Genomic DNA, 12,292 nt, shown 5'->3' on the forward strand with positions numbered 1-12,292 from the left:
GAGTGATTCTTCTAATATATGAAGCAGAAACAGATAATGGAACAAAAGGAGAGACAAGACTGACCCCAACCATGCTTATATCATGTTCTGATCACATGCCAGTGTGATGGGCAAACCACATCCTGGGGACCTCAGGATGTTCATGCTCTAGAATTTATTTCAAAAGCAGTTTGATTCACATTGAGAGCAGACATGGAGAGGTTTCCTGATTCTAATTCATATAGCTATTAGTTAGATCAGTAAATATAATTGATAGGAAAGTATTTGGACTAAATTAGCATAAATGTAATATTTAACCAGTGAAACATTTTCTACCTCCAGCTTTATTGAGATATAATCCACAAATAACATTGCATTATATTAAGGCATACAACATGAGATTTGATATATGTATATGTGGAGAAATCATTCCCACATTAAGGTTAGTGACCACATCTACATAGTTATAATTTGTGTGTGTGTGGTGAGAACATTTAAGCTCTACTGTCTTTGCAAGTTTCAAGTATACAATACAATATTGTGAACTATAGTCCCCATGCTATACATTTGACTCCTTGAACTTATTATAACTGAAAGTTTGTACGCTTTGGCCAACATCTCCCCATTTCTCCCTCCCTCAGCCCCTGGCAACCATCATTCAACGCTGTTTCTATGAGTTCAAGTTGTTTAAATTCTGCATATAAGTGAGATCATACAGTATTTGTCTCTCTCTGTCTGTCTGATTTCACTTAGCATAATGCCCTCAAGTTTTCATCCATAATGTGGCAAATGGCAGGATTTTCTTCTTTTTTACGGATGAATAGTATTCCGGTGTGTGTGTGTGTGTGTGTGTGTGTGTGTGTGTATACATATCACATTTTCTTTCTTTATTCATTGACAAACACTTAGATTGCTTCCATGTCTTGGCAGTTATATCTTCAATTATATATCCTCAATATATCTTCAATTCATTTCCTTGGATATATACAGAAGTGGAATTGCTGGATCATTTATGGTAGTTCTATTTTTTTTTTTTTTTTTTTAATTTTTTTTTTTTAACGTTTATTTACTTTTGAGACAGAGAGAGACAGAGCATGAATGGGGGAGGGGCAGAGAGAGAGGGAGACACAGAATCGGAAGCAGGCTCCAGGCTCTGAGCCATCAGCCCAGAGCCCGACGCGGGGCTCGAACTCACAGACCGTGAGATCGTGACCTGAGCTGAAGTTGGACGCCCAACTGACTGCGCCACCCAGGCGCCCCGGTAGTTCTATTTTTAATTTTTGAGGAACTCCATACTGTTTTTTATGACAGCTGTGCCAATTGACCTCCCACCAGTAGTGCACGAGAGCTCATTTTTCTCCACATCCACCTCAAAATATATAATTGGTTTATTTTTTGTTATCTTTTTTGTTTTTAATCTTTGTCATCTTTTTTCTTTTTAATAATAGCTGTTCTAACATGGGGAGGGGGCAAAGGAAAAAATACTAGCCATTCTAACAGATGTGAGGTGATATCTCATTGTGGTTCGTTTTTTGTTTTTTAGTACAGTTGACATACAGAGTCATGTTAGTTTCAGGTGCTGTTACAGTATCATTGAATATATTCCCGATGGTGTGTCTTTTATTTATTTATTTATTTATTTATTTATTTATTTATTTATTTTAACGTTTATTCATTTTTGAGAGATAGAGACAGAGCGTGAGCAGGGGAGGGGCAGAGAGAGGGAGACACGGAATCCGAAGCAGGCTCCAGGCTCTGAGCTGTCAGCACAGAACGCGACTCGGGGTTCGAACTCACGAGCCACGAGATCATGACCTGAGCCGAAGTCGGATGCTTAACCCACTGAGCCACTCAGGAGCACCCCCATGGTGTGTCTTTTATTCCCATGACTTATTCATTCTGTAACTGGAAGACTGTATCTCCCACTCTCCTTTACCCATTTTGTCCATCCCCCTACTCTCCTTTCCTCTGGCAACCATCAGTTTGTTCTCTGTATTTACAGGTCTGATTCTGCTTTGTGTTGTCTATTCATTTGTTTTGTTTTTTAGACTCATATATGAGTGAAATCATATGGTATTTTTCTTTCTCAGTCTGACTTATCTTACTTAACATAATACCCTCTAGGTCCATCCATGTTGTTGCAAATGGCAAGATCTCATCCTTTTTTATGGCTGTATAATATTCAAGTGTATGTATATGTGTGTGTGTGTGTGTGTGTGTGTGTGTGTGTGTGTGTGTTTGTGTGTGTGTGCGTGTACATACATCACATCTTCCTTATCCATTCATTCGTCTATCAATGGATTCTTAGATTGCTTCTGTATGTTAACTATCGTAAATAGTGCTGCAATAAACATAGGGGTGCGTATATTTTCTTGAATTAGTGGTTTTGTCTTCTTTGGGTAAAATACCCAGTAGTGGAATTATTGGATCATATGGTACTTCTATTTTTAACTTTTTGAGGAACTTCCATATCGTTTTCCACTGTGGCTCTACCAATTGACATTCTGATTAACAGTAAAGATTTCTTTTACTTCTTTCTTTCTTTTTTCTTTCTTTCTTTCTTTCTTTCTTTCTTTCTTTCTTTCTTTCTCTTTATTCCTTTCCTTTCCTTTCCTCCTTCCTTCTTTTCTTTTTTCTTTTTTCTTTTCTTTTCTTTTCTTTCCTTCTTCTTTCTTTCTTTCTTTCTTTCTTTCTCTTTATTCCTTTCCTTTCCTTTCCTCCTTCCTTCTTTTCTTTTCTTTCTTTCTTTCTTTCTTTCTTTCTTTCTTTCTTTCTTTCTTTTCTTTCTTTCTTTCTTTCAAGAGAGAATCTTTAGCAGGCTCCATGGCTCATTGTGGAGCCTGATGAGGGGTTTAATCCCATTACCCTGGGATCATGACCTGAGCCAAAATCAGTAGTTGAACCCTCCACTGACTAAGCCACCCAAGGGTTTCTTTTTCTTCACATCCTTGCCAACACTTACTGTTTCTTGTCTTTTTTATTCTAGCCATACTGACAGGTGTAAGGTGATACCACATTGTGGTTTTGAGTTGCATTTCCCTAATGATTAGTGACGTTGAGGAACTTTTCAGGTACCTGTTGGTCGTTTGTATGTCTTCTTTGGAGAAACATCTATTCAGATCCTCTGCCCATTTTAAGACTGGATTACTTGCTTTTTTTGCTATTGAGTTGTACAAGTTCCTTATATATTTTGGATGGTAATCCTTTATCAGATAGATGGTTTGCAAATATTTTCTCTCATTCCATAGGTTGATTTTTCATTTCATTGATTATTTCTTTTGCTATGCAGAAGCTTCTAATGTGATGTGCTGGTCTATTTTTGCTTTTGTTGTTTGTGCTTTGGGTGACATATCCAAAAAAATCATTCCCAAGACCAGTGTCAAGGGGCTTTTTTGCTCCGTTTTCTTCCAAGAGTTTTATCATTTCAGGTCTTACATTTTAATTAATTAATTAATTAATTAATACAAGTTTATTTATTTATTTTGATAGAGACAGAGACACACACAGAGAGAAACCACATGCAAGTGGGGCAGGGGCAGAGAGGGGGGGAGAGAGAGAGAATCCCAAGCAGGCTCCTCACCGACACAGGTGTTGAACTCACGAACCATGAGACCATAATCTGGGCGGAAGTTAAAGAGTCGGACATTCAGCTGACTGAGTCACCCAGGTGCCCCTCTGGTCTTACATTTAAGTCCTTAATTCATCTTGAGTAAACTGGCTTTGTCCTGTGCTTCCATCTGGGACAGATTCCTCTGTCCTCTCATTTTTTCTAAGTCTCTGTGCCTGTGTCTGTGCATTAGGAGAGTCAGCTGTGTCTCCTCCTCTTGAGGGTAATGGCTTTATGAACAGGAGGTCCTGCGGTGCCCTGCTGTGTAGTGTCCCCTTGTTCCCCAGAGTGTGGCACTTCTGGGAACGTCTCCGACGTGTGCTCCGCGTGCTAGCGGATCCTGGCTGCTTTATCCTTCAGGCCGGTTGTCTGCAGAGGCTCTCCGCCTGTTGTGGGCAGTGTTTGTTTCCTGGCCGAACGTGGCACGGCGTAGCGAGGTGCGCTCCGGTCTGCTTGTGAAGTGAGACCTGCTGCCGCCACCCGAACCGAGGCCTCGCAAAACTCATGGGTCAGGAGATGTGGCGTTGGCAGGGGTTTGGGCCAGTCTTCTGGGGAGAGGGCCCGATGCACTGGGACTGAGGCAAGAGTTACTGGGAAGCGTGGTTCTTCGGGAGTGCAGAGCGGGGAGTGTGCGGGGCTTGGTGTAGGCAAGTTAGGTTCATAGTGATGTCAGTGCTGCGCTGGTTCCCTTAGGTGGCTCTGTGTTTCTGGAAGGGTGGGGGAGGGAAATGGCCCCGGCCAGTTCCTTTGTTCTTGGCGGGGTCTCTCCGTGAATGCTGCCTTTCTGGGATGTGCTCTGAGATGAGCAAACGACCTTTCCTCACTGTATGTCCATAGGCTGTTTGTCTACCTTTCCTCCAAGAGCGGCCCCAGCGTCCTCTGATTTCTCCCAGAGCCAGACATGCTGACTCCAGTCTGTAAGCCTGGCTGGTTGCGAGAACACAAAATTTGGGCCCTCTTGCTTTCCAAGCGAATTGCTACGGGCAGTCATTTACCCCAATGTGCCCCCCCGTGCGCTGATTTGTCTCTTCCCTTCTCCGCATCCGTGGCAGTTCCCTTCCCCACTGCAGCCCAAGCTGTGTCTCCACACTTCCTCTTCCATGTGGCCTCTTCTCTGCCTTTACTTGTGGTGTTTGCTCTGCCAGTCTTCAGATCAATTTCTGGGATATTTAGGATGATTTGGTAGTCATCTATTGTATTCGTGGGACAAGGTGAGCTTAGGGTCCTTCTACTCTGCCGTTATCTTCCCCTCCAATCCTAGCACCATACTGTTTCGATTACTATAGATTTCTAATATAGTTTTAAATCAGGAAGTGTAATGACTCCAGCTTTGTTATTCTCAAGATTGCTTTTGGGGAGCCTGGGTAGCTTAGTCGGTTGAGTGTCCAATTCTTGATCTTGTCTCAGGTCATGGTCCCCGGGTCCCAAGGTCCCAGGGTTCCAGGATAGTGGGATCAAGCCTTGCATTGTCAGGCTCAACACTGAGCCTGGAGCCTGAGTTTCTCTCTCTCTCTCCCTCTCCCCAGTTCTGTCTGTGCATGCTCTCTCTCTCTTTCTCTCCCTCTCAAAAAAAAAAAAAAAAAAAAAAAAAAGCTTTGGCTATTTAAGGACTTTTGTGGTTCCATATGAATTTTAGGGTTTATTTTTCTATTTCTATGAAAAAAGTGCCACTGGATTTTTGGTAGAGATTGTGTTGAGTCTATAGATTACTTTGGATAATATGAACATTTTGACAGTATTAATTCTTCTGATCCATAAATTTGAGATATCTTTCTACTTATTTGTGCCTTCTTCAATTTTTTTATTAATGTCTTATATTTTCTACATGTACAGAACTTTCACCTCCTCAGTTAAATTTATTCTTGGGCTGCCTGGGTGGTTCAGTCAGTTAAGCATCCGACTTCGGCTCAGGTTGTGGTCTTGTGGTTTGTGAGTTGGAGCCCCATGTCAGGCTCTGTGCTGACAACTCAGACCCTGGAGCCTGCTAAGGATTCTGTGTCTCCCTCTCTCTCTGTCCCTCCCCCACTCATGCTCTATCTCTGCCTCTGAAAAATAAAGAAACACTGAAAAAATTTTTTAATTTATTCTTAAGTATTTTGTTGTTTTAGTTTTTAAATATTTATTTATTTTTGAGAGAGAGAGACAGCAGGAGTTGGGGAGGGGCAGAGAGGAGAAGGAGACACAGAATCCAAAGCAGGCTCCAGGCTCTGAGCCCTCAGCTCAGAGCCCAAGAAGGGGCTCGAACTCACGAACTGCAAGATCATGGCCTGAGCTGAAGTCGGATGCCTGACTGAGCCACGCAGCCACCCCAGTGTTTTATTGGTTTTAATGCAATGTAGTGTAAATGGGAATTTTAAAAGTTTCTTTTTCAGATAGTTTGCTGTTTGAAGTGTCTATAAGGCAGGACTGACACTGACCCTTCATGGTCACTTCAGGGAGAGACAGACAGAAACGAGAGGGAAAATAGAGACTAGAACCATGTATTTAAAGACAAATAGTCACTAATAATAGAAAGAAAATGGAATCTAATTTGGAATATTTCAAAACCCTGGCTTTCATGTGTCTCTAAATTGGTATTCATCTTGGGACGCCTGGGTGGCTCAGTCGGTTAAGCATCCGACTTCGGCTCAGGTCACGATCTCGCGGTCCGTGAGTTCGAGCCCCGCGTCGGGCTCTGTGCTGACAGCTCGGAGCCTGGAGCCTGTTTCAGATTCTGTGTCTCCCTCTCTCTGCCCCTCCCCTGTTTATGCTCTGTCTTTCCCTGTCTCAAAAATAAATAAAACGTTTAAAAAAAATTTAAAAAAAATTGGTATTCATCTTTACATACACTTTCTATAGACTATGACTATATAGTGTAATAAAATTGATTATTGACATAAGAATTTGTTTGATGTAGACTAAAACTGAAATTGGACATGCTGGTTTTCCCTTGTGTCCGTAGCAATCAAAACCTTCAGAGGCAACCACAAAGTGTTCCAAACCTAAATAAGAACCCTGCTCTGTGCATACATATGTGTGCTTACTGTGCGTGTTTGCTGTGGGAATGAGAGAAACATGCAGGGAATATTTTAACCTGTAGAAACAAGTTTCCTAGCGTATTCCTAACAAGGCTCTGATGCAATATTTGTGGAAGATCTAATCCTGACCTCATCAGTACTCACCAGTGTTGACTGATTGAAAGCTTCCTAGGTGCCAGGTACTATATTAAATGTAGAGATATGATATTTAGCAAAACGGAGTTCCTGTCCTCAGAGGTTATATAGTCTGTGCACATCAGAGAGATTTCCAAATGAATGTAGATGTGAATCTATATCCTGGGCCTTCCAGTGCTAACTAACTACTCCACGGTGCAGACTAAATTTAACATTCACTGTTTTGCTTACTCGTTACTGTTTATATGGGTCTATTTTAAAGAAAATTATAGACAATAAAACACAGAGGCAGCCTCTCATTTTTTCTGAACAACTCTCCTTTCCTATCAAGGGAGAGTTCATCTGGATTCGTTCCACGGAGAGCTCATTAGTGTTGGCATCTTATTTCTTCTACCAGATGTGGTTACTATTTTCATTTTATTCCAGGTAGCAGAGTACCAAACTAAAATTGCTAATGCTAAGTTCAGAGAAGTCCTGGGAAGAACTGACTGCAAGAGAACAAGAACAAAGAGGGAAAGGTAGGCAGTTTCATGACCTCTTTCTATTGGACATTGGTGAAGGAAATGCAGAAGAGAGTTGACATTCTGAACCTTTATTGTCAGAACTTTGCTCTAAACTCCAGGAAGCCTTTCTGACTACTCTTAGATCTAGCATTACAGCAGCTGTTCTCGAAGTATGGTCTCTGGACCGGGAAATCAGCCTCACCTTAGAACTTGTTCAAAATGCAAATTCTCGGGGGTGCCTGGGTGGCTCAGTCGGTTAAGCGTCCGACTTCGGCTCAGGTCATGATCTCACGGTTGGTGGGTTCGAGCCCCGTGTCAGGCTCTGTGCTGACAGCTCAGAGCCTGGAGCCTGCTTCAGATTCTGTGTCTCCCTCTCTCTCTGCCCCTCCCCCACTCGCGCTCTGTCTCCCTCTGTCTCAAAAATAAATAAACATTTTTTAAAAAATGCAAATTCTCGGGGCACCTAGGTGGCTCAGTTGGTTAAACATCCGACTTCAGCTCAGGTCATGATCTCACGGTTCTTGAGTTTGAGCCCTGCGTCACGCTCTATGTTGATAGCTCAGAGCCTGGAGACTGTCTTCAGACTCTGTCTCCCTCTCTCTCTGTCCCTCCCCTGGTTGTGCTGTCTCTCTCTCTCTCTCTCTCTCTCTCTCTCTCTCTCTCAAAAATAAATAAAATATTAACAAAAAAATGTTAAAAAATGCAAATTGTCAGGCCCCACCAGAGACCAAGGAGTCAGAAACTCTGGGACAGGGTCCCAACAAACATTTTGCCATGTCTCTCTTATTAATAAATCAATTGAGACAGAAGATAGATTCTTCAGGGATTCCTGGATGGCTCAATCGGTAGAGCGTGTGACTCTTGACCTCAGTGTTGTGAATTCTAGCCCCAGGTTGGGTGTGGAGCCTATTTAAAAAAAAAATAAAAGGTGGATCCTTCTTCCTGGATCCTAACTTCCTTCTTCCTGGGGTTAGCTATAGGAAAGAGCGAATGGTGCCATTAATCATAAAATTATACCAAGCAAACAGGGAAGGAACATTGAAAGAGTTTGGAGAGCAGAAGCAGAGGGAATTAATTTGGAGGTACTTAAGAGATGCACAAAATGGGGGTGCCCGAGTGGCTTAGTCAGTTAAGCGTCGATTTCGGCCCAGGTTGTGGTTTCGGTTTGTGAGTTCAAGCCCCACCTTGCACTCTGTGCTCACAGCTCGGAGCCTGGAGCCTGCTTCAGATTCTGCGTCTCCCTCTCTCTCTGCTCCTCCCCCGTTCACATTCTGTTTCTCTCTCTCCCTCAAAATAAATAAATATTAAAAAAAAATTTTTGATGTCTTTTATATTTATTTTATTTGATTCCGTTTCCAGAGATCTTCATTTATTTGGGCAGTTTCTGTCTGGTATCTTACGAGAGGAGTTAGCAAACTTTCTAGAAATGATCAGATAGTAAATCATGAGGGTTTGCAAGACAAATGGTCTCTTGGAATTCCTCAAGTCTACCATGGTAGCACAAGAGCAAATGAGTGTTACCGTGCTCCAACAAAACTTTATTTACAAAACCTGTGGGGGGCTGGATTTAACCTGCAGGCTATAGTTTGTCACCCCCGTCATATCTGCTGCCGTGAGACTCCCTTTAATATTGCCAGTAGCACAGGTCTGGCACTAACCTTTGGTTTCTCTGAAAAAGTCTTTTTTCCCCCTTCATTGACAAGATGTTTTTGTTGGCTAACAGAATACTGGATTTTGTGGGTTTGGTTTTTTTTTTTCCTTTCAGTATTTTGAAGATGCCAAGTCATTGTCTTCTGGCTAACATTGCTTCTCATGAGAAGTTTGCTGTAATTCTCACCTTTGCTTTTCTATATATGATGAGTTTTTTATTCCTTTGGCCCTCTTCAAGACTTCTTTTTTTTTTTTAAGTTTTTTTTTTAATGTTTTTATTTATTTTTGAAGGAGAGAGAGAGGGAGACAGAACATAAGTGGAACCAAATTAAAATGATTGGGCACTGTAATAGACCTAACATTTGATTTTCCCAGCATCTTTACCCCCACATAGCGGTGGAAGAGAACTTCCTTTGGTCAATGCCACATGTCTCTTTGGGGTTGCTTCATCCTGCTGGCCTTTGGGTGGTAAGAAGAACCCAGGTCCTCCCTCTCGTAGTATTCTGGCTACGATGATTGATTCAGAGGTGAGCATGTGAGAGAAGGAGGAACAAAATCCTTCTTCAGAAATTTCCCTAACATAGATGAAAAATTTCTGTCTCTTGGGATCATAGAGCTGGAAGGATTCACAGCTCCCTCTTCTCCACTGCTTGAAGGAAATCCTGTGTGTGGCGGGACTGAAAGATTGGGAGAAGCGAGTCCTGGCAGCATCAGTTCTCTGACTTCGGGCCATAACATGTTCAGTTTCTCTGGTTCCTTCAGTTCTCTGTGTGTGATCCACCCCAGTTACCAAAAATCCTTTTTTGTTTAAGTTGGTTTGATTTGGGTTGTTCAGTGCTCCAGAAAGTATCCCTACTGATTTATGCTGTAGGCGGCATTCAAGTCTTGCCATTTTAGGGGTGGCCGGGTGGCTCAGTGGGTTAAGCATTTGACTTCCGCTCAGGTCATAATCTTGCGGTCTGTGAGTTCAAGCCCCACATTGGGCTCGGCACTGGTGGTGCGGAGTCTGCTTGGGATTTTCTCTCTCTCTCTCTCTCTCTCTCTCTCTCTCTCTCTCTCTCTCTGTCCCTCCTCTACTTGCGCTCTCTCTCTCTCAAAATAAATACACTTTAAAAAATTTTTTTTAAAGTCTTGCCATTATAAAGAACACTGTGAAGCAACTTAGTAGCTACATCTTTTGCACACATGCATGCTTTCTTTCCACATTAAGAAACATTTCCAAAGTAGGAATTGCTGACTCATAGAACATGCAGATCTGAAAGGCTTTTGATGTGTGTGAAATTGCCTTCAGAGAGGTTGTCCATTTAGACTTTTGTAAGGAGTGTATATGTCCCTATTTCCTTACAGTCACGGGCATACTGAGTATTATTATTTTTTTAAATTCCCAAGTAGGTATACTGCTTTTCTATACCTGTGTATAGAACACCCATACCTGTGTTCCCAAATAATGTCTTAATAGGATCATAAAAAAGAGAGCAAAGATCAAACATGTATGGAAATTTGGAATGACACCAGAAAAAAAGGGAGGAGTCCAAAATTTGTTCCAAGAGCATTACCACTATGAATACTCAGCCCTGGGTTTTCCCCCAGAACAGGTATTACGAACTGGCTAAGCCAGTATGAATATTTCAGGGAGAAATAAACTTGAGGAAGTGACAGAAGTCCTACCCTGGGTTACCACCTTAGCCTGGGGCTCCAGTAGGTTATTGGCTGGAGCATTAATAAAAACTCCACACCCTGTGGGGTTAATATATATGCTATAGCGGGGACCCAGATTTCTGGTTCCTGCTCTTGAGGAGTCTGTCTCACCCGCAAAGATGTGGGCTCAACTCCTTCTAGGAATATTGGCCCTGTCACCAACCATTGCAGGAAAATCTCTCCCGTAAGTGCTTGGTGTCAGAGGTGATGTAGGGCAGGTGGCTTCTTTGTCTATTTTTCTCAAATGTTAATATGCGGGAGAAGAGATAACCTTTGACTTATTTTAATTTCCTTCTCGTCTGTTCCTTCTTTGGTTTCATTTCTCCTTTACCCAGAGAGAAAGGCTGAGGCATCAAAAGGGAGCCTTAGGAAAGATAATGTTAAAAAGAAAAAAAGATAATGTTAAAATATAGTAGAGTCCTAATACCCTGTTCTCTGTAATAGAATTAATTTCCTTCTTGGTACCCTAGGCATAGGTTCTCAGTGATGGTCTCCTAATTGTGGGAGGTTTAAGGCTATGCACTGAGTTATTTGTTACTCATCTGTTCCTCCATTATGGAAAATAAGATTCCTAAAGGCAAGGGCTCAGTCTGCTTAATTCACTGCTATATGCTGAGTTCTTAGGAGAGAGCTTAATTTTTCACTGACTGAATGTATCATTACTGCCCTGAAACTCTTATATTTCCTTAATAGAAACTACCTGGTGACCTTACCAGCCCAGCTTAACTTCCCCTCTACCGAGAAAGTTTGTCTGGATCTGAGCCCTGGGAACCATGATGTAAAATTCACTATTACTCTGGAGACCAAAGACAAGACCCAGAAGTTGCTAGAAACCTCTGGGTTGAAGAAGAGACACTTCCATTGCACCTCCTTTCTGGTAAGCACAGATTCAACCCTGAATCTGCTCCCTTCCTTTTTTATCCTTCTTTGGAGACACTTGGCACAATCTAATTGTAAGTACGATTTCTGTTGCCTTACTTTTGCCACGGTCTTTAAACTTATCTCCCCTAAACGTAAACTCAGCTCCTGGCCATAACTCATTCACCATTTCCTTGACCTTGGATTTCTTCCTTTAGTTTTTGACCTTAACCTCTGAATATCGTTTCCCTTCTTTTTCCTGGCAGTGTGTTTTACGGCCCTAACTTTGCTACCCACATCTAACTCAGCTCTTTCCTTCCACCCTCCCACTCTGGGGTTGAGACCAGTTGATTCATTCCCCAACATCCTGCTCCTTCAGAGCCCCCTTCTCTTGTCCAGGTACCACCTCCTGCTGGTGGCACAGAAGAAGTGGCTACAATCTGGGTGTCGGGAACTGGAAATAACATCAATTTTGTGGAGAAGAAAAAGGTTCTGATTCAGAGGCAGGAGAACGGCATCTTTATACAAACTGACAAGCCCATCTACAACCCGGGGCACAAAGGTAAGAGGCATACATAGGGGATTCGACAAAAGACTGGGGAAACCACTGCACATATTCCAGAAAGAGGGGCTCTGTGGTTTGGGGGTAGGCCTATGGGGCAGGAGGGAGGAAGTTCTGGAGGGATGAAGCGTGACAAGTGTGGAATGCCTGCTGTGTTACGGAAGCAGAGAAAAGTGGGTGGAGTTGCGTGTGTGTGTGTGTGTGTGTGTGTGTGTGTGTGTGTCTGAAACAAAAGTATACATTTCCCGGGAATGGCGTTTGATCAGTGTAGCTGGGCTGCTGT

General features: G+C 42.4%; 1 protein-coding gene across 1 annotated transcript in view; it reads left to right on the forward strand.

Annotated features, from left to right (window-relative positions):
- Nucleotides 1–10,708: 10,708 nt before the first annotated feature.
- A2ML1 (alpha-2-macroglobulin like 1) overlaps nucleotides 10,709–12,292 on the forward strand; it is a 42,611-nt gene continuing 41,027 nt past the window's right edge. Inside the window, exons 1-3 of the mRNA XM_042945746.1 lie at nucleotides 10,709–10,773; nucleotides 11,283–11,466; nucleotides 11,847–12,009. Of these exons, the coding sequence (XP_042801680.1) occupies nucleotides 10,709–10,773; nucleotides 11,283–11,466; nucleotides 11,847–12,009 (412 nt within the window). The remainder of the gene's footprint in view (nucleotides 10,774–11,282; nucleotides 11,467–11,846; nucleotides 12,010–12,292) is intronic.

The sequence above is a fragment of the Panthera leo genome, chromosome B4 (genome assembly GCF_018350215.1).
Source record: "Panthera leo isolate Ple1 chromosome B4, P.leo_Ple1_pat1.1, whole genome shotgun sequence".
NCBI lineage: Eukaryota > Metazoa > Chordata > Mammalia > Carnivora > Felidae > Panthera > Panthera leo.